The 23,733-nt window shown below is 41.2% G+C and overlaps 1 protein-coding gene across 2 annotated transcripts in view; it reads right to left on the bottom strand.

The window, feature by feature from the left end:
• Window positions 1-851: 851 nt before the first annotated feature.
• The window catches only part of LOC135701499 (serine protease inhibitor 28Dc-like), a 72,194-nt gene continuing 49,312 nt past the window's right edge, over window positions 852-23,733 (bottom strand). Inside the window, exon 4 of one of the 2 annotated variants that reach the window (XM_065222312.1) lies at window positions 852-2,100. In XM_065222312.1, the coding sequence (XP_065078384.1) occupies window positions 975-2,100 (1,126 nt within the window). In that variant the 3' untranslated portion in view covers window positions 852-974. Of the gene's footprint in view, window positions 2,101-10,578; window positions 11,958-23,733 lie in introns of those variants that run through there. The other variant, XM_065222311.1, reaches the window with a different exon arrangement.

Raw genomic sequence — 23,733 nt, 5'->3', positions numbered from 1 at the left:
CTCGAAGAATTTGCGTTTGGTTCTGAACATGGCGATGAGTGTGTAAAATATTACGCAATTTCATCCTCCCTATTCGCACGCGCCTGAGGATCGGAGGCGAATGCCACTTCGACTTGTTTCGTCTACTTACTACTCTCTGACGACTGTGCTGGGGAAGCAGCATATGCATGTAGGTAATTGGTGGATTTGTTAGTAAATTCGACGCTTTTGGACAATGCTGAACATTTACCAGTTTTTCAATAGTTTCGTGTTGAAAATCAACATTCGGAAGCATTGTTATCAATGCGTAGCCATATTTCTGATCGATTGGTGATAAAATTATTGAAATTGGACCAGGGGTAGCTGAGTTATTAACGTTCAAAATCTTTCTTAATTTGTTACATGTTCCATTTTTGGTTTTCACAAAGTGTACCCCCATATAGAAATCAAAGACGTAGTCCTACGTCAAAAATCTGTGATTTTCATATAAATTTTTTATTAAAATGATTTATGACATGTATATGATACTTTGGTGAAATGTAAAGCTTGTGCTGATGGGTTTCAAATCCATTTCAGTTAATTCTTATAAGTTGACCAATTTTTTTATTTATCATATGAAGATCATATAAAAGTTACCTACATACCAGCAATGGAAATGTATCAGATATTCATGTAAGATTTACCTGATAGATTTTCAATCATATCGTTTTCATTGGATTTTCTTATAGCGCAAATTTATTAGACTTCCAAATAACAGGAATATGTCATATTGGTTCAGTGATACTGGATGAATGTGGGTTGTTCGAAAAATAATAATTACTCTGATCTAATCAGATGACAAAATCGAATTTGATTTATTTAGCATAAAATATTGTGTTGTGTGGCACATATAGGTTTCTCTTAAGATTCAAAATTTTCAGAAAATTTATTTTATTTTGACATGCTAACTCCAATCATCTTAATAATTCGCTCTTAGCATATTAAGAATGACACTTCTACGAGCTTGGGTCATAGACCGCACCGTAGAACAGCGGAAGTTGAGTTGTCTCGTCACGGATCAACATCAGGAAAGGGCCGTTAGCTTTGAAGTTCACCGAAGGTGTAATTCTGTCCAGTAGCGTCGCAGTTACGGCACCGCCTTCGGTTCCTTTTTCGTTGACATCAACGTCAACCTTATGGACAACCTCGTTCACATACAAAGGACGTTTGTTTTTGTCTTCGCTTATTTGACGCCGTTTTCTTCCTTTCGACAACTGTGCACAGCAGATACACTCTCCACCTCCATAACGACAATTTTCGTACTCCAAGCACGTATTGATGTTGTCGACATCTTTCTCGGTTACAATACAGTCTGTATACAGGTGGCGAAGTTCCATTTCGGCATTTTGTCGGGTATCTTCCAATAGGTCTAAAACGTCTTCGACCGTGTTTGCTCCACTCCGGGAATCTGGAGTAAGAACACGATACAAGTCACTATTCTCACGGCTGAAAATGTTGGAAGCTCCGAGCTGTTCTAGAACTTGTTTCAGGTTGAACGAATTTTGCAGATGCATTTTTGGTAAGTGCACATTAGCAGTCTTAACCACCATTCGGCTGATGATGTTGTTTATAGCAGCTGCATTGACTTCTTTTTGCAATGTTCTCACCTTGTCTCTGGTCGACTCATCTGGCATAAACACATACATCGTATTATTTTGCTTGTACGGAATTCCAATCACCTTTGTTTTCATATCCTTCCAGTAAAAGTACGGGAAACAGCCACCATGGACCATCGTCGGAACATCTTTACCCGGATTTTTTGGTCCATCTGGGTAAAATTGCCTAGGCTTGGTTCCGTCTCTGAGGAAAGGTACTTCCCATTCTGCCTTGAGATACAGGGTGTTGGCGATCACAAGCATGGTGTCGGTATTGAGATGTGATACGATTTCCGGTATTCTACCTCGGGTCTGCAGTTTGACCCACTCGTTGATGGCACGAATTGCACTCTGCGTGTGGTTTTCAAAGTCCAAGTATTGCGTGTTGATATTGTAGAGCTTTTCGGCAATTAATTGGTACTTTTTATCAAATTCTCTACCTTGGGTTGCGAAGATTCCGTTGCCAACATTTATTTCAACCGGTTTGCTGAAAATTGAAAAAAAAATAAGCAAAAGTTGTGATTATGGGTTTAGATTTTCAGAAGAGAAGGGGTAGATGCGAAGAGGGTATCGTTTTGTACGTAAAATGGGTTTATACGAGAAAATTGAGCCCAGAACACAAACCCATACGAAGAGAACCTAATTTTCACCTTAATTTTTAGACAATCCATGATCATAATTTTGTGGTATACTCATGTGATTTGATGTGTCACATGGGCTGGAAAGCGCCTCAGAGTCGCACAACACTCAACAGAGAGTGTGTGTTTCTCCCATTTGCACACACTCCAAATAGTCCCGAAGAAACGTGCTCAACTTTTTGGTCAGCTCTGGTACTATCTTCGGTCCCAAGCTAATCGATGCACCCCTCGAAACATAGGAAAAACAATGAGCCCCTCATGTTATCTGTCGATATTTCATAGCGAATCAAAACAAACATAGTGTAGTACTATAGAAGTTCGACTGGAATGGGGTACGTTAATCGATTTGCTTGGGACCAATAGGCTAGCCAAGTAGTGAGTCAATTTAAAACCATTAGTTTCCACCGGTTGCTAATACCGGTGGTATATTGGAAACTCTTTCGCTCGAAAGCAACACATATTACAAGCACATCATGATGCGTGCTTGGAGGTGTGAATGTTTTCTCAAGTGTTTCTGTTGCGTATAAAGTCAAGACCAACAATTGAAATGGCCTTAACTCCATTTTGTAAACAAACCTTGTAAGGCCATTTTCTCGCGAACCGAAACCTTCATTTGCAAACCTAAACCACAATCGGGTAGAAGAGAATTTCCCCTACCTGTTCATTATGTTGGTTTGCCTTTGCGGACTTCGGTTCGCGAGAAAATGGCCTTACAAGGTTTGTTTACAAAATGGAGTTAAGGCCATTTCAGTTATTGGTCTTGAAGTGGTAATGATAGAAAATCTGTGAGAATATCTTTTTGAGATTTTAGCAGTCACGTTTTGTTTGTAGTTTATATTTTATTTATTTCATGTAATTATCGTAAATAATAGTTATTCAAAGCGCTGTGGATTATAAGATGCTCGATGACCCTCGAGGGATCGATTTTGCTTACTGAGCAGAAAATCATGGATTTAACCCCAAGCTCTTCCACAGCACAATAAATCGCCACCATCATTTGTATATTTGATATTGGACATTAACCTCGGAAACTATTTGCATATCAAGCGAAAACGTAGTCCTGTATTGTCGCGAAGCGTTATGGTTCTGAGATGCTCGATGACCCTGGAGGGATCGTTTTTGTTTACTGAGCAGAAAATCATGGGTTTAATCCCAAGCTCTCCATCATGACTCTTAAAATTCATTATCACTAAACAAAATTAATATGTTCTTTCGATAGCCGGCTATCGAGAGATTAAATAAACAACAAATAAACAATTCATACTTTTGGTTGCATCGCCAACTTGAGGTGAATCCTAACCGAATACCCTACCCAACCCTCCAACTCCGTAGCACTTATGAGGGTGTCGCTAAGTCGGTGGCCTCTCGTTAAGTAAGTACTACATCAACATTTCCTTCCCTATCCCTAGTTATGGTAAAGATGGGCGTGGCCGGGAATAGCGACAGTCATGCTTCTGTTACTCTTGTTTAGATTGGAACCAATGTTTACTCCTCAGCATTATTCCTGAAAGTAGTCTAACAGAGAATTTCAGAAGAGACGTGAGTGTCGCTAGTATCCAATCTACGAAGTATATCATAACAACGCTAACGCTAACGCTAATGAAGTGGTAATGATGGAAAATCGGAGCAATCACTAACAAGTCTAGATAGAGCTGGAATTAGGGCGCAACAGCTTTTGTAAACAATGACTTCTCTCGATGTTTTCTAGGAATTGAAGTCTTCCCCTACCCGTTGGGGATGTTGATTTGCATAGACGAGCTTTGACTGTCTAGAAATCATCAAGAGAAGTCATTGTTTACAAAAGCTGTTAGGCCCTAATTCCAGCTCTATCGAGAAGTAAGAATCTTGCACTGAAACAAATCGACATGTACCGTTTATTGGATCCATCTTATAACATAGCAATGTCAGCAGATTTATTCATTCTATGTGATGATTGATAGATTCCATTGGATTATCACTTAAAAACTATGACTGCGATATGGAATGATTTCTATCGTAATTTCACATACTTAGTACTTGATAATACTTTGCTTCGAACGTGGTTAGCGATAGGTAATAAGTATATGAATATTGTCTGATATATTTCATGGTGAAAAACTGTTGATATGTCATGGGTGGGAACAGACATCTAGAAACTAATGGAAAATCATATAAGTTTGCAATATGAGAAAATCCAGTAAAATATACCTGTTTTCATGATGAATATTGCTCACTAAAATGTATATCTTATAAGATAATGATGTATATTTTATTGGAGTTGCATTTAATGATTTTTGACGTTTGTTGATATGCCGCGTGTAAACAGACATGAAGAAACTATTGGACTGTCATTTAACTTTGCAGTATAGGAAAACATGTATATCTCATTGGAATAGCTTCCTTTGATTTTTGAGGTTTAAAGATTGTAAACAGATCCATCCCAATCATTTAATAGTCATATAGATATGCCTTTTAAGAAATCCAACAGCAAACGTTTGTTTTTGCATGTTTTTCTGGGCTGAATATCGCTCCCAATAAAATACATCTTACATGATTGTTCTTTATAAATTATTGAAACAATTTTCAACGATGTTATCGTACACTCATTAAAATGATTAGTTTAACTAAATACTACTAACAACAATGATACTGTATTGAATAATCTTTGTTTGTTTCCGGAAAAGAATGTATTGAGATTGAAAAAAAAAAATGATTCTACTGCAATATTTACTTTGCTACGATTCTAATTGTAAGCCTTCTACACGGCTAATTCAGATTCCAGCCCTAGTACTCGAACTTCATGAACCAGTTACATCAACTTATATAATTTAGTCGTTGATTTATTGCACACAGGTGCATTAAGAAAGATTTGAACAAACCACACCACCGAAACGGAACATAAATTTGTCAGTGCTATTTGTTTTCACTCTAGCAAAACGAGCATAACGTTGCACTGCATTCCATGTCGGGAGAGCTGTTCTTACTTCATGCTATTTGAACGAGCTCAATCTTGAAGTCAGTCGTGGCCCAGTGAAATCGAGCGCAGACACCGAAAGCATCACACCTCAAAAGTCCTTGATCGAATCCCAAATCAGCTACAATAAAAAAAGGCACAACTGTGAAAGCTCCCACTGCCTGATGTTTATTTTTCGATTTATTTTTAGAAATCGATTAAATATATGTGTCAAAAGAAGTAAATTTCATGTGATTTTCACACAAACTTTACTTCGATTGATTTATGACACATATATTATATTGTGGTGAAAAGTGTAGCTTATGCTTATGGGTTTCAAATCCATTTCAGTTAATTATTATAATTTGATCGATTTTCATTTATCATACGACGATCATATAGAAGTTACCAAATTATCAGCATTGTAAATGTATCAGATATTCATATAGAATTTACCTGGCACATTTTCAATCATATAATTTTCAATGGATTATCTTATAGCGCAAATTTATAAGATTTCCACATAACAGGAATATGTCATATTGGTTCAGTGTGCTATCGCAATATAATGATGATGACTTCGAGGATGGTATCGTCCTCTTTTCTCGGTTGATCATCAACGTCCGCGTTGACACCTGTCAGTTATTGAGCCCTGATGGTGAAGTTGGCGGGGAACTCCCAACAGTTTCAATGTACACTCAACAGATGGCACTGCGATCCCATAAGAGTGGTAACTATATGCCTTGTATGAGTGGGATATCTTGTTAATTAGATATCTTTGATATAAAGCATTCATGAGGCACTCATTCGTTCCTATCGAAATGGGGAAGGTTTATTCAGTTGACAAATGTAAACATCTGACTAAACGTTACCCAGTTTCCTACATAGGCACGTTTACTCAAATATGAATAAAAGCATGTTAACCCATTTCTGAGAAAATTCCCATTTGGCTGAACTGAGTGATTTTCGACTCAAAAATGAGTAACCTCAAAATAGCGTGTATGCAGCAGGCTTCCGGAAATCTCACGCGTACACAAATTTGACAAATAGCGGCGCCGGTGGTGTAGTGGTAAGCGTGATTACCTCTCACCCCAGCAGGCCTGGGTTCAATCCCAGTCGGCGCCGCCGGGGTGTTTTGAGGCATAACATCTCTGATCACGCCTTCCTTCGGAAGGGAAGTAAAGCCGTTGGTCCCCGGTTCATGAGTTGATGGGTCGTAGGTAGGGTCCAGGTGTGGGAGCTGTCTCCCTGGCGTCGGTAGCATTGGTGCTCAGCACGGAAAACAAGATCGACGGAAAACAAATCAAAGGAAAAAAAAAACAAATTTGACAGCGAGCTGTGAGACGGAGCGTCGCATGACTCTCAAATCCATGGTGTGCTACATTAATTGTACAAAAGAGAGACCAGAACGATGCGCGCGACAAGGTACACGCTCTCAACAAATTCGAGGGATTCAATTTTTTTTTTGTCTCATCGCATTGCTCTCTCAATGCGATGCATGTATTTAATCACATGCGACTGTTTCATTGAAACATCTCAATGCGCTCTCTCAGGGCGCCATCGCCGTGCGCTGTTTCGCATGCCTTGACTCTCGCGGTCCCATCATATGCGATGTTGTTGGGTGACGAGAGAAGGGACTGCAAGGGTTTGTTCACAGAAGACTGGTGTGCCCTTTTCACATGTGGCTTTTGAAATGGGGTGAAGTTTTTCGATGGCTCCAGAAATATCTTCTAGTATATGTAGATTCAAGCCGACTCAACACACGGTTCCAGAGATATACTGGAATCACCGTAAGATCACCACTCATGCTCCTAGGAAGACACAATTGCTTTTCGAAAGGATGCTGAAGGAAGGTAAAGGAAGACTACGTGAGCGGTGGATGGCAACCTTACGGTTGTTGAGATACCGTTAGCATGTTAGCACCCCAACCGTTAGCATGTGAAGCTTTCAACCCATTATTGCGCATTTGCACCAAATTAGACTCAGAATCCCTCAGAATACTTTTACTCAGACCAGTAAACATATAAATGGACGATTTTGAATGTAAAACAGCATTACATATTACTATACAAGATCATATGGTCGGCGTTAAGTCATAAGGGACTAAGTAGCCAAAAATGAGTTAATGATATCATAAGATCAAGAATTCCCTCAGCTACAATTCACTTTTTCAGCCAGATTTGAAAAATTAGAGTAGCACGAGAAAACGGCCAGATGGTCCCGAAGAAACGTGCTCAACTTTTTGGCTCAGCTCTGGTACTATCTTCGGTCCTAAGCTAATCGATTCACCCCTCGAAACAACGGAAAATCCACTAACCCCTCATTTTATCTGTCAAACTTTCATAGCGAATCAAAACAAACATTGTGTAGTACTAGAATTTTGACTAGAATGGGGTACGTTAATCGATTTGCTTGGGACCAATAGGCTAGTCAAGTAGTGAGCCAATTTAAAATCGTTAGTTTCGTATTGATTGTTGGTATTACAGTCAGCTACACGGCGAATGAGAACGACCCAAATTTGAGTTTAGTTCACTCATAATCGCCAAAAGTGCAGGAACTCAGCGATAAGTAAATTTGTCTCATGTTTTCCCAGGTTTTTCAAGGATTTTCCAGGGAAAAATTCCCGAATTTGAGAAAAGTAAAGATTGGATTCACTCAGTCTATATACTACTCCGAGACTGAATAAAATTTTCGTCAATTTCCTCATTTTCCGGCAGATTTTTTAGGTTTTCCACAGGAAACCATGAGACAAATTTTACTCATCGCTGAGTTCCTGCACTTTTGGCGATTATGAGTGAACTAAACTCAAATTTGGGTCGTTCTAAAAATTTCTGTATTTACACCAAAAATTTTGATTTTTTTTAAGTATGCCATTTGATTACCTATAGTTTGAAATGGATAATGTGATTGGAATCAAGTCAAAAGGTTTTATCGTTATCGAGAAATCGTTAAAAACGTACCGTGTCAATCGCGAAAAACCGTGTAAAAAAACCGCATAAAAAAACCGTTTAAAAAAAGACTTCAGTGTAATACCAACAATCAATACGAAACTAACGATTTTAAATTGGCTCACCACTTTAGTAGCCTATTGGTCCCAAGCAAACGATTAACGCGCCCTATTCTAGTTGAAATTCTATTACTACACTATGTTTGTTTTGATTCGCTATGAAAGTTTGACAGATAACATCAGGGGTGTGTGGATTCATGCAGAACATGCAGGGGTGAGTGAAATAGCTTGGGACTGCTTGGGACCGTTGTTCTGGTACTGAGTGAGCCAAAAATAATAATGATTTTCTTCGGGACCCAGTGGTCTTAGAGTTACCTCTATGGTAATACCATAGAGGTAACTCTAAGAGCACTGGGTCCCGAAGATAATCATTATTATTTTTGGCTCACTCAGTACCAGAACAACGGTCCCAAGCAGTCCCAAGCTATTTCACTCACCCCTGCATGTTCTGCATGAATCCACACACCCCTGATGTTATCTGTCAAACTTTCATAGCGAATCAAAACAAACATAGCATAGTACTAGAATTTCGACTAGAACGGGGTACGTTAATCGATTTGCTTGGGACCAATAGGTTAGTCAAGTAGTGAGCCAATTCTAGATGAACAATAGAAAAGGGCCATCATTTGTAAACAAACCTTTCGAAAGCCCTTTCCGCATAAAGCGAAGACCACCCACGCAAACGAACACCATCATCGTGTAGGGGAATCTTTCCCCTATCCGATGATAGTGTTTGTTTGCGTGGGCGGCCTTCGCTTTTTGAGGAAAGGGCTTTAGAACGGTTTGTATACAAATGCTCATGGGCCCTTTTCTATTGTTGATCCAGAATTTAGAACCGTTAGTTTCCACTAGAAATACTCAGAGGGAGAGATGGGCGGAGAGAATGTTTTGAGCCAAATGAACTGTCAAAATCTGAGCCAATTGAACATTCCTATTAGATTTGTTTCCGTTCGATTCTTATTCTTACTGGAATAAATTTGAGAGTATTGCAATCGAACAGAAATTCAATCACCTTTATGTTTTGTGTGCTTCTCAAATTCAACTAGTTTTTGGAATCAAAAACAACATTCTAACTCTATCTTCGTTAGTTAATAAATGGCACCAAGAACTGTGCAAAATATTGCAATGCAATTAATTATTATTTTGCACGTAAATCGAATCAAAAATAAAAGTCATTTGGAATGCTAGCTTCTAGCAAGGGTTGCAAGATAATTTAGGAACAAATCCCTGCTGCCGAATTGTATTTTGTTTTCTCCGCCTATCTCTCCTTCTGAGTATTTCTAGTTTCCACTAGAAATACTCAGAGGGAGAGATGGGCGGAGAGAATGTTTTGATCCAAATGAACTGTCAAACTCTGAGCCAATCGAACATTCCAATTAGAATTTTTCCGAGGATTTCTTATTCTTACTAGAATCAATTTGAGAGTATTGCAATCGAACAGAAATTCAATCACCTTTATGTTTTGTGTGCTTCTCAAATTCAACTAGTTTTTGGAACCAAAAACAATATTCTAACTCTATTGATTAATTGATTTTCGTTGGTTAATGAATGGCACCAAGAACTGTGCAAAATATTGCAATGCAATCAATTATTATTTTGCACGTAAATCGAATCAAAAATAAAAGTCATTTGAAATGCTAGGTTCTAGCAAGGGTTGCAAGATAATTTAGGAACAAATCCCTGCTGCCAAATTGTATTTTGTTTTCTCCACCTATCTCTCCCTCTGAGTATTTCTAGTTGTTAGAAGTGTGTGGCAACTCTTCCATTTTCTCATACGACCGCTATGAGACAGGAACAATCGCGTCATCTTCTGCTCAAAGCTAAACGCTTCAAACGAATTTGACAGCAAAGATTACAACCTTAGAAGAAAGGTTTGTGTATTTGATCATATTTCTATGCGCTGCTTCCACCTTCACCCAAGTGCAGCTACTGCACACTTAATCTAGCTCGTTAAAATCTCCAACAGCCGATTACCTCGGCATTTACTTTTGCTGATATCTCTGCAAAATATCTGTTTGTTAGCTGATATCTCAGCAAAATGTTATTTGTTAGCTGAGTCTCGACAATTGTTTTACTGAGTCTCAGCAATATAAATTGCTGAACTACTCGGCTGTTGGAATCTCGGCGGAAAAATTTTAGTGTGTGTATCTGTCGCTTGGATTCCGGCAAAGTTGCCAGTCTTCTTGATATGTTGTCTTCGCTTTAATGTAATACTATAGATATTTTACTCATCGAGATATGTAGGAGAAACATAAAATTGGCTTTCTTAAATTGATCAGATGAAAATCACCTTTCTCTTTTGAGGGCTTTCGGATGGAGACTCGGAAAAATTCTTCTATTTTGTTACAAATCATTTATATTACACTTAAATGACCATCGACATTTTAACTTTTTCAGAGCACATTACCTTTGCACACCGTCTGGCTAAGCGCCATCAATTGCTGGGATCGTAGACGGCTCCAAAGAACAGCGGCAGTTTAGTTCTGTCGTTTCTGATCAGTAGCAGGAACGGTTCATCTGCCCGCATGACGGCATTCGTTCCGGATCGGTTTAGGGTAATGGCCGTGGCCGCTCCACCCTCGGTACCACTTTCATTGATTTCCAAATCAATTTTGTGGATTGCATCGCTTACGTACAAGTTTTGGGCGTCTCGGCGCGTGCGGTGTGATTTTTTACCGGGGGTAGTTTTGACGATGCGTTTGTTCAGGAAAAAGTCCTTGCTGTTCAGGGGGTCCGGTTTGCTTTTGACTTCCGATGGAGCTTTGTAGGAGACGTCCCGCTTTCTTCTTGGTGAAACGATTGTCGGTTTGGCCGTTGCACTAGGTGAAGAAGATTCGATCGTTGGATCGGTATCAGCTGTTTCTTCTAGAGTTGTGGGGTTGTCGGTAGTAGCATGAAGGGTAGTTTCATTATTGGATTCGTTGGCATCGAGCCGCGAGAATACTAGTTTATGCGTGTGGTCGACTGGTTTTGGTTTTATTCTATTATAGTCAAGTAGGTTTACTGCTGGTCTATTGACCTGTGAGGGAGCCACAGGAGCAGGAGATTGTATTTCCGGTGATTTTGTTTTTCCTAATAATCCAGACAGGTCACTTTTAGGGGCACTGAATATGGAGCGAACGCCAAGGTGTTTCAATGTTTTCTTCAAATTCAGCGTACTGGACACGTGCATCTTGGGAAAGAGAACGACTGCAGTAGTTTGTCTCATTTTATCGATCAATTCGCTCAGCTCTTCAGGTCTCAGTTGAGCGATGAAATCCTGCAGAACTTCACGATTCGAATTATGGGGCTTTATAATGTACATGGTAGTTTGATTGTTCTTGTACGGGACACCCAATATTCTCACGTTCATTTCGGGCGATTCGTAGTACGGGAAACATCCGCCATGGGCCATCATATCAACTTTAATCGCACTGTGGTTTCGTCCGTTGGGATAAAAATCTCTGGGTTTCGTAGCTCCCTCGATGAACATATCCTGCCAGAGAGCTTTGAAGTACAGTGCACTGGCAATTACCATGACCGTGTTGGACCCTAGCGGCGCGGAGAAGATCTCTGGAATTTTTCCATGAGTGTTTTCATTGACCCACGAGTTGATACGCTGGGTTGCTTCAATGGGTTGTTTAGAAAAATCCAATCTTTCCACGCCGCTCTTATACCATTCCTTGGCATATTTTGCATACTGCGGGTTAAGGTTGTAACTGTTTTCCAAAAAGAGTCCGTTTGCTAGTTGGATTTCATGCGAATAGCTGTCGAAGGGCGATGCGTTGCTAAAACAAGAAAACATATATTACTGTTAATGCGTTCCTACACGCCAAAGTTGCAGATTCATACAATTTGGTATTATTAGTGAGGTTATTATTATTTATCATGCAATGTGGTTCTTTACATATATTATCTACAACAATAACAATAATTTTGAACCCATTTGTTTTACTGCCGTGTGATGCACCGGGAGATTTTATGCATTGCTGTCAACTACTTCCGAAAAATATAACAACTTGGGGTTTCGCTAGTTGGTAAAAGTATAAAGGTGACTTTAAGACCAGAGGGTTCCAAAGAAACATGCTCATTATGTTGGCTCAGGAAGAACCAGACATTCGATATCAAGCTAATTGAAGCACCCCTCGAAAAAAAGGAAAATCCAAAAACCCTTCATTTATTCTGTCGATTTATTTATTACAGCGAATCAAAACAAACACATGCTTTGGTAGGTTCTATTTCTATTTTTTTCCAAGTGTACACAGTAAAGGAAGCCATCAGCCTTTTAAAGGCTGGCTACTGAAGCAACGTGAGGATTCTACTTGGAAAAACAAAGTTCGGTCATATCTCAAGCTGTAAGTGCTAGTGTCTTTGTTTCAAGTATTTATTAGATTATCGTGATTTTTTGTTTAGTTCCGTTAAAGTGTTTAAAAATAAAGGCAGATAATGTTCCGTTGTCAAACTCCCTAGTAGGCAGAGGTAGGACAGCTTACTGTAGAACGCAACAATCCACCCCACCGAAAATTGCAAAAACCCGCCACCAGATGGACAAACAACTGCCTGTTGGGAGGCCATGGGGGGTGGCGATAGAGATGGCCATTTTGAATGGAGGATAACGGGCACGACAAACTGGCGATGAACGACGAATGGCCCGGGTCACTTGCCGACAGCCTGGAGCAGTGACCCAATGACTCACTCAACTTTGAAATTAATAAGCACTGATCGTAAGACCACCAGCGAAAACGGTTCATCAAGAAAGCAAGCCAGCTAAATTTACGCAAGTAAGAGTGGAAACAGTGAAAAGTGTGAGGAGAGAGTCAAGGACAGCAGGCAAACCGCAATAATTACCATTTTGGTTAAAATGGTCCTAATGCCAAATGTATTTGACCATTAGGACCCCACTGTATTTAGTACAGATCACCTGTACGCAGTGAAGTTCCGGTAGACGTACCGGAAGGTTACACCGTCATTGTCTGCCGGCCGAGTTCGTCACCAACTCATAGGCCCAGGAAGTGTAACTTGGTGCTCGTCATAGCCACCCCGTACATCAAGCGCGCGAAGGAGGTACACGACGAGGCAGTGGAGAGGAAGCGGACGTCGACCGAAGACAAGCGGTCGACGATCGAAGAAACGTGGTGGAGGTGTTGCGAGGGGCCCCGACGAAGAAAACAGGTCAGATAGATTGTAAGAAAGTGGGAGAATAAGGTAGTAAAGAGGGAGAATAAAAGTTCAGGAAAGTGAAATAAATCTTTAATCTTGAGTAGTGAAGTGCTTGTGAAGTTTTTTCTGTGTGTCACGTGCGATCATTCCCTGCCCGCGTAATTGCAATCGGTAAGCGTGCCGACCCTGAGGCCATTGGAGTCAGGGAGTCTCGAAGGTGCTCCTTACTGAGGTGGCTGACACTTACAAAGCTTACTCGTCTTTGTATGGAGGAAAATTATTTTATTTTCAGAGGAATTTTTTATAAACAAACTAAAGGCGCTCCTATGGGCAATCCACTTTCTCCACTTTTAAGTGAATTGTTTATAAGTGAAAGAGACGGCAAACTCCCTTTCTTAGATCTTCTCATCATCAGGGAAACGTCTTCGTTCAATTTCGAAATCTATAGGAAACCAACAAACACAAAGAGAGTAATACCATGGACCCAAAGGGGTCCATGGTAATACCATAGAGGTAACTCTAAGACTAGTAGGTCCCGAAGAAACGTGCTCAACTTTTTGGCTCAGCTCTGGTACTATTTACGGTCCCAAGCTAATCGATTCACCCCTCGAAACATAGGAAAATCCACGAGCCCCCTCATTTTATCTGCCAAACTTTCATAGCGAATCAAAACAAACATTGTGTAGTACTAGAATTTTGACTAGAATGGGGTACGTTAATCGATTTGCTTGGGACCAATAGGCTAGTCAAGTAGTGAGCCAATTTAAAATTGTTAGTTTCGTATTGATTGTTGGTATTACCAACAATCAATACGAAACTAACGATTTTAAATTGGCTCACCACTTTAGTAGCCTATTGGTCCCAAGCAAACGATTAACGTACCCTATTCTAGTTGAAATTCTATTACTACACTATGTTTGTTTTGATTCGCTATGAAAGTTTGACAGATAACATCAGGGGTGTGTGGATTCATGCAGAACATGCAGGGGTGAGTGAAATAGCTTGGGACTGCTTGGGACCGTTGTTCTGGTACTGAGTGAGCCAAAAATAATAATGATTTTCTTCGGGACCCAGTGGTCTTAGAGTTACCTCTATGGTATTACCAACAATCAATACGAAACTATCGATTTTAAATTGGCTCACTACTTGACTAGCCTATTGGTCCCAAGCAAATCGACTAACGTACCCCATTCTTGTCAAAATTCTAGTACTACACAATGTTTGTTTTGATTCGCTATGAATCGCATCGATTACCTTGGGACCGAAGAGAGTACCAGAGCTGAGCCAAAAAGTTGAGCACGTTTCTTTGGGACCTTCTAGTCTTAGAGTCACCTCTATGGTATTACCAAGCCGGAGGCGGCGGGTTCGATTCCCGGTCCGGTCGAGGGAATCTTTTGGGTTGGAAATTTTCTCGACTTCCCTGGCCATAGAGTATCATCAACAATCAATACGAAACTAACGATTTTAAATTGGCTCACCACTTTAGTAGCCTATTGGTCCCAAGCAAACGATTAACGTACCCTATTCTAGTTGAAATTCTATTACTACACTATGTTTGTTTTGATTCGCTATGAAAGTTTGACAGATAACATCAGGGGTGTGTGGATTCATGCAGAACATGCAGGGGTGAGTGAAATAGCTTGGGACTGCTTGGGACCGCTGTTCTGGTACTGAGTGAGCCAAAAATAATAATGATTTTCTTCGGGACCCAGTGGTCTTAGAGTTACCTCTATGGTATCATTGTGCTTGCATGCATTGGTATTGGCATCGAAAGCTCTCAATTAATAACTGTGGAAGTGCATTAAGAACACTAAGTTGAGAGCACGCAATAAGCTAATATGCGCTATGCAACAAGCTAATATGCGCTAAGCAATAAGCTTGAAATGCGAACAAGAAGAAGAAGAAAGTGTTGCATGAAGGACTTCATTATGAATTTAAATCCAAGTTTGCAGAACATATCGTTACAAAGGGGCACAATTTGACAAAGGATTACATTAATATCCTGCGGAGTGTATCTTCGCCTTGGAAACTAGACGTATTTAGCAAATAGTTTAGAAAAATCTAAACATAATCCATCAGCATTGCTTAATAGAGATCAAGGAAACGGATACTCGAGACTCTTTAGTATGCTACCTATAACCACACATCGTAGCATGCATCTACCTGTTGAAGACTACATTTAGGTACCTGGTTAGCTAAATTGTGACAAGGCAGTGGATACCTGCTGATTAGTATTTAACTCGTAGATAAAAGATGGATTCATCAGTGGTGTTGAGTACTTGGCACTAATGAAGTCTGCAAGTAGTAGACGAAATGCGCGTATCTGTCCAAAGATAAGCAATTATAACGGAATTTAAAGGAAATAAACCAACCCACTCCACCCAGCCCTACATGAAGGGATTCCGTTAAGAGGTTCGACAAATTTAAAGGAATAACAAACTATATCTGCTGTATTCAACATAAGCTAAGCATTTCGCGCCAAATCGAATCGAAGCTGGCAACACTCTCTCAGATTTCAATGATATTTTCTGGATGTGTAGACTTTGACAAAATAAGCACTTTTGCATACTCAGTTTTTCCAAAATTTATCTAGACTAACATTTGAGAAGGGCCAAACTTTTTCTACAGATTAAAAAAAAATATTATGGAAAAATGACAACTCCTACAAAGTGACTTTTAGGAACGTGTCAAAGTTTTCAAAAAAAAAATCTGAAAAAAAAATTCATTTGAGACCTACACTGAAAAAATCGATTTTTAAAATTTAAAGATGATTGAAAAAAATGGCCATGGCCATGTTTGTTTTGGATAAAACTTTGCCTCAAGGTAGGTAATTATGTTTACTACCTTCCGTCCATACATCGCCCATACAATGTTGAGAAGTTTAATGGCTTTGTGGAAACGTTGCATTTATCTCCAATTTTATCGAGGAACATTAAGGGCATGGATTATCGTTCAAAAAAATCTCTAGAAATTACACAAGCTACTTTCAAATTCGTGCCCAAGACGCCATATTTAAAATACGTTAAACACTACCGACATCTACTCATTCTATCGCATAATAGCATGAGCAAGGACACGAACCCACGTATAATTTATATTGCCTTGGTTTGCGTCTTACCTCGTTTGACAGATCTGATCGCCCGTTTGAAAGTTCAAATCGCTCGTATTACAATTCGAATTGTGGACAAACGAAATGCTCCTGTGGCATGTCGGTTCGTCGGTGTTAACAGTATTGCCAAAGTCTTGGTCCGTGAATAAAGTCTTAGCAAAATTCAACGCACCAACGTACATGGTGAGGCAGGTGAAGAGCCTTGTTAATGAGCAGGGTATTCTAAGCACACCCAACATGGGATCAACTATGATACAAAAAAAATACCGAACCGAAGACTACAAATCAAGAAGACTGGCAACTGTTCCCTTCTCCCATACAAATGTCAAACGTCACTGATAACAGCGCCTCTGTCTTTTTTTCCTTGATTTGTTTTTCGTCGATCTTGTTTTCCATGCTGAGCACCAATGCTACCGACGCCAGAGAGGCTGCTCCCAGACAACCAGAATGCACGTATATTCAAAGTTATTTTCGTGATATACAAACATATATACAAACAAACAATTCGTATATAATGCAAAGAAATGGCTTATACGTACAAAAGTGGAGGCCATATACGTGCATATTTTAATTTAATTTTAAACGAGTTGATTTAACATCATATACGATTTAATCTGTAATAACAAATTCATTTTGAAAAATCTTACGATGTAATCCGATTTAATTTGTGATACAGTACGATGGAAAAATGAGTCATCGCATATTGGTCGGAAATTTGCATTCTATACGATTTAACTTAAACATAATGCGAGGTATGCCATGCTTATATGCGATTTTGACTAAAACTGTAGCAATTTACGATACTGTCTGTACATTATTATACGACTTCTGGTTGTCTGGGCTCCCACACCTGGACCCTACTTATCGACCCATCAACTCATGAACCGGGGACCAACGGCTTTACTTCCCTTCCGAAGGAAGCCGTGATCAGAGATGTTATGCCTCAGAACATCCCGGCGGCGCCGACTGGGATTGAACCCAGGCCTGCTGGGGTGAGAGGTAATCACGCTTACCACTACACCACCGGCGCCGCTATTGCGCCTCTGTCAATCAAAGGTGGAACTTTGAAACAAAAGTGTTAGTGAGACTGCTCATGAACAGTGACTGTGTGTGTGACCTAATGTCACCGAAACGAATAATCATAACACGATACTCGTTGTTGTTTTTGTTTTGCTTTACACAATTTCACGGTAATTTGTATCCTAATCCCAGCAAGCCGATTGTTTTCCAACTCCAAAGCGAAAAACATGCCATGGTGGATCAAGTAGAGGATTGAAACTTGGATCGATACCTAGTGAAAATAACTTTTACTTGTGATCGCGGAACCGAAATATTGTTTATTTTTTTCTGTTGGAAGCAATCAATTACAAGGAATTGGCAGCTTCCACCACCATTGAATGAACTACCATCATTCGGAAGCTGCTGAAAATTCAAAAATTGTTCGGCTGCCTTTCAGTTTATCCTTCTTTCCTTCTACTGCTGTCAGTTCTTAGTCGACCTGCAGAGTCACTTGGTTGGAAGAATTTACACTCGTTCGGCAATATGTTTGTAGGTGAGGATGGCTATTTTGATTCTGTGTCACTCGCGTGAGTGAATGAATTTTCCCATGCTTGGTTGTCAGAACATGAAACCACCGTATAGAGATCCTCTGTATGCTTTAACAACTCTTGAAATCGACCGACCCCTTCCAGAGAATGGTAATAACAGTGTCGGATTGGCCAGTGACATTCAAATGGTCAGCGAGTACTGTGCCAAGATGCCGAGCGTCACAACTTAACTCCCCCCACTGTGATCAGGTGCCAAAGCCATGCGAAACGGGCATGCGTTTTACTAATGCACCATACGAATGCCCATACATGCATCACTAAAGGGCTTAGGAAAAGTGGAGGTTACTCATTCTCTGCTTGAACGGCAAGCAGTTTAGTTCGGTTTAAGCTCGCTCTCGTGAGTTGTTCGGAAAGATATTTTTTGAGATAGTGTTCGCGCTCTTTCGTACGTGATTTGTCGCGCGTGTGTGTGTGCCCCGAAATGGGGAAGCATCGCTCGCGAAGCCCGGTGAAGGACCAGGACGCCGGTGAAGGAAGCTCCGGTGTGTCCACATCGAACAGGTTTGCTGTTCTTCCCATCGATGAGCATACCCAGCCAGCTGCAAAAGGAAAGCGCAGCAAGAAGAGGAAGAAGAATCGGAGCCAGTCCGATTGCACGATTTCTCGCGGCGATGCTACTGCGACAAACGGTAGTGATGTCGGAGATTTCGGTGACGTTGCCGACACAAGCACGGCAAAAGTAAAGCTACCTCCGTTGGTAGTAAAAAATGCCCATCTTAACGATCTCATCGCAGATCTGGCTTCGCTGGGCGTTAAAGCCGAATTCAAGTTGGGCAGAGTCGGCACGAAGGTTATGCTCCGCACGAAAGCGGAGTATGACTTGGTCGTTGCCCACCTGAGGACTACCAAGGTGGAATTTTTCACCCACGACATTCCCGGCGAGAAACCATTCAAGGTCGTCATCAGGGGTCTACCGAATTTTGACCCGAAGCTGATCGAAGCGGAAATCAAGAACCGCTACAAGCTGGCCCCAACTGCCGTCTTCCGGATGACAAGGAGGGACGAGAACGTCTAAAGGTATCCAGATTGTCTTTTCCTGGTGCATTTCCAGAAGGGAACGGTGACGCTCAATGCGTTGAAGGCTATCCGCTTCATCAATTCCATCATTGTCCGATGGGAGCCATACCGTGGCGGCCGTCACGACGTCACCCAGTGTCAACGTTGCCTGAATTTCGGGCACGGCACCCGAAACTGCTTCGTCAAGCCGCGCTGTGGAAAATGCGCCCAAAACCATATCTCCTCCGAGTGTGTTGTCGACGAGTCGGAAGCGGCCAAATGCGCCAACTGTAATGGCGCTCATCAAGGGTCCGACAAACAGTGCCCCAAACGCGAAGATTTCAAACGGATCCGAAAGCAGGCGTCCACAAGAAATCAACCAGGACGAAAGAAGGAAAATACGCCGGCATTCAGACTGGAGGATTTCCCGGCTCTTCCTGCTACGCAACACGGTCAAGCAAATCCACGGGTGCAATCCGGCCCCCGCCAAGAAACGTCTGGTGCCTCAGCTGGACAAAGCTCTCCATCCCCCCCTGGATTCTGGAGACAACCACCAGCACAAAACGCCAATCCCGATCTCTTCTCTGCGGATGAGCTGATGAAGATTTTCGTCGACATGACCAGCGCTCTTCGCCAGTGCCGCAGCAAGCCCGAACAGATCCAAGTGCTCGGTAAGTTTATTATTCAGTATGGTGTCTAAACCGATAACTGTCGTCACATGGAACGCATGCTCTGTAAGAGCAAAAAGACTCGAGCTTGCTGACTTCCTCCGCAAGCATAGTATCGACGTGGGCCTCCTAACAGAGACCCATCTTAAATCCGGTGACAGCTTTTGGTTGCCTGATCACCACATTATCCGGCTTGATCGTATTGACTCCAGGGGGGGTGGTGTTGCGATCATCATCAAGAAAGGAATCAAGTTCTGCACGCTGCCGCATATTCGCACTTCTATCATCGAGGCCCTTAGTGTCGAGGTGGAATCACCAACCGGAAACGTCCGGTTCGTCGCCGTATACTGCCCTCGTCAGTGTGCTGCCAGTAATGGATTAGGCATCCAATTCAAGCATGATCTGACCACCATCACTCGCACGAGCTCACGATTCGTCATTGGGGGCGATTTAAATGCCCGCCACGAAGCATGGCGGAACTATCAGCGGAATCAGAACGGACGTCTGCTCTTCGACCACTCGCAGCATGGGCTGTATACAGTGAAATTCCCTGATGAACCGACATTCATCTCTCCGGCGGGAAACCCTTCCACGTTGGACTTTTTTCTATCGAACATTGGACTATCCAAACCGATGGCGATCAACGATCTCAGTTCCGACCATCAACCGGTGGTGGCTGAAGTCGGCACCCACGTGGAGCCTGCTCAAAGCCTGCGCAAAGACTACCATCATGTCAACTGGGTGCAGTTTGGGCATGTGGTCGACAGAAACATCGATGAAAATCCGCCACTTGACACCGTAGAGGACATCGACCGGGCACTGGAAGGGCTCCACCAGGCCATATCCGTGGCTGACGAGACGTGTGTTCGACAAGTTCCTGTGAGGGGTAAGTTTGTTTCCATTGATTCCCACACCCAATTACTGATTCGCTTGAGAAATGTGCGTAGACGCCAGTTTCAGAGGACTGGAGATCTAGCGAGGAAACGTGAAATGGCCGATCTGAACAGGCAGATTGCTTCCAGAATGGACTCACTCCGAAATGAAAGTTTCGGGCGTGTTGTCCAGAATCTGGATGACCGCTCCCGTCCATTCTGGAAGGTAGCCAAGGTGCTGAAAACTCATCCCAAACCCGTTCCACCTCTCAGAGTCGAAAATGATGACGATCGGCTTTTAATCACCCCACAGGAGAAAGCAAATGCGATCGGCGAGCATGTCGCTTCATCGCATTTGCTTGGCTCGTCTATCCAAAGTCCGCTCGAAGATCAGGTTGCGCAATGCGTTCAAAACCTAGATGCCTCCCCTTGTGTCGTGCCTCCGGTGGATATGATTGCAGTACAACAAATTTGCTCAGCGCTGAAATGCACCAAGAACATGAAGGCCCCCGGGTTTGACGGCATATTCAACTTGATCTTGAAGAGACTCAGCATGAAAGTGCAGTCTCTTCTAACCGCTATCTTCAACAGATGTTTGGAACTGCACTACTTTCCAAACATCTGGAAAGTAGCAAAAATCATACCAATCCGCAAACCCGGTAAGGATCCAACATTGTCTTCAAGCTACAGACCAATCAGCCTCCTTTCAGCGCTGAGCAAATTGTTCGAGAAACTCATTCTCAATCGATTGCTCAAGTTTGTGGAGGAAAGCAACATTCTCCTTCCGGAACAGTTTGGATTCAGAAAGGGGCACTCTACCAATCATCAGCTAGTACGGGTGATGAATAACATCCGAAGTAACAAAGCTGTATCCAAGTCCACAGCCATGGCCTTGTTAGACGTTGAAAAGGCGTTTGACAATGTTTGGCATGACGGACTTGTGTACAAGCTTTCTAACTTCAACTTCCCATTACATCTGGTTAAAATCACCCGTAACTACCTTCAGCAAAGGTCGTTTAAGGTATCGTTGAATGGTTGTCTTTCAGACACGTTTTCCATCCCAGCAGGAGTCCCGCAAGGCAGTCTGCTGGGCCCCTTGCTTTACAGCATTTACACTTCCGACATTCCTCCCCTCGGTGACGGTTGCGTGTTTTTCCTGTTCGCAGATGATACCGCAATAGCCGTCAAAGGAAGGATGCCTCGCGGAATAACGAACAAACTTCAACGATGCCTTAACGCCTTTGCTGATTATGCCACCACGTGGAAAATTAAAATCAATCCCTCCAAAACACAAGCGATCATGTTCCTACATCGGCAATCGCCCAAACTGAAACCGGCTCCATCTTGTACTGTAATCATGGATGGCACAAGGGTTGAGTGGTCCGCCGAAGTAACCTATCTTGGGATGTTGTTTGATGAAAAGCTCCTCTTCCGTTCGCATGTAGAGAAAACAGTAGTCAAGTGTTCTGCCTTGGTTAGGTGTCTGTATCCGCTGATTTGCCGCAGATCTCGCCTCTCAAGGGTAAACAAACTGGCCGTCTACAAACAAATCATAGCACCTGCGATCCTCTACGCAGCTCCGGTGTGGGAATCATGTGCACAGACTCACAGGAACAAAATTCAGGTCGCACAAAATAGAGTGCTGAGGATGGTTCTTGATCGTCCTTTCGACACTAGAATAACAAATTTACACGAAGAGGCAGGAATTGCCAAAATAGATTCAAGAATTAACGAAATTAAGACTAAATTTGCAGAAAAATGTAATTTATCAGAACATGCTTTGATAAGCAACTTGTATATAGTAGGTTAGGTGCATATAGTAGTTGTAGGTTAGTTGTAGTTGTAAATAGTAGTTATAAGTAGTCTCCTTTTTCCAATTCAAATCAAACCAATCCCACCAAGGTGGTCATACTTTAAAATAGGCCTGATAGGACTAGTAACTGTAAATAATAATTAAAATCTCAAATGAACTAAAGTTGAAAAGACGCATCTGTGTCACTTGAAAAAATTCATAAATGTAAACCACACAAACACAAGAAATAAAGATCATTTTAAGTAGTAAAAAAAGTAGGAAAAGTGGAAGATAATTCTGAGATAGCAAATTAGTAATCGAGGAAGGCCGCAACATTATTGTGAATGGCATCATTGCCATAGTTTTAATTTTCAAAACAAATTTACTTACGCATCTGTTCAATTTCAGCTGCAATTTTACTCGTTGTCGGCATAAAGCAAAGAAAGAAACGTTTCATTTATCACTGGAATAATTCACAAAATCACAAGTAACAATACATCCATTTGAAGCTTATTATAAGAAAGACAATAAACTTGAAAAAGTTAGCTTCATTATTATATCAGAAGTAATGACTCACGATACAGTTGCAGTTCAGTTGTTCATCTAAAAAATGATAGATTTTATTAAACAATCGATAGATTTGTCTGAAATTACTTTTCTGCCAGATGGGGCAGCATTTCAGTCAAAGCATGGATTAGAAGCAGAATGGCAGTTTTTTGCAACGTCTTATGGAAAAGGTCCCTGCGATGCCATTGGTGGTACTCTCAAGCGAATGATAAATAGAACTAGTCTTGCTCGAGATTATGGAAACACGATAACAACTCCACGAGAATTATGTAACTGGGCAGTTGAACAAACAGATAAAAATATCACAAAACTACGTTTCGAGTACATAACCACTGAACAGTACATCGAAATGTCAGAAGAATTCGAAGAACTATAAAGTAGCACAAAGACAATATCTGGTGCACATAAACCCCACAGTTTTGTGCCTTTAAGTAGCGGCAAGTAGCGGCAAAAGGTATTCTAATTCAGAAGATGAACCAAAAATATTTAACTTGATTGGAAAAAGGAAAAAATTGCATGCATGAAAATAGGTTTAAAACATTGAAAATATATAAATAAATGATAGGTATATGAAAAAGCTTGTCTTTTTTCTCTCACATATTATCAGATGTTGCCTCAGTAGTAGACAACAGAATAAGGGAATGATATTTTTTTGACAAGGTGTACATGTCCAGAATGTTTTATTGAACTCTGTCAATTCCGAATACGATTTGGCGAGATATGCATCATGAGCCCTTTTCATATGAAATTCTCGATTAATCAAAGTGAACGTAAGTGCTGATTAGACAAAATT

The sequence above is a fragment of the Ochlerotatus camptorhynchus genome, unplaced genomic scaffold (assembly GCF_037179485.1).
Source record: "Ochlerotatus camptorhynchus isolate MF236.1 unplaced genomic scaffold, CSIRO-AGI_Acam_v1.1 ptg000165l, whole genome shotgun sequence".
Lineage (NCBI taxonomy): Eukaryota > Metazoa > Arthropoda > Insecta > Diptera > Culicidae > Ochlerotatus > Ochlerotatus camptorhynchus.
The sequence above is the reverse complement of the archived record's forward strand: the minus strand, read 5'-3'. Positions and strand labels throughout refer to the sequence as shown.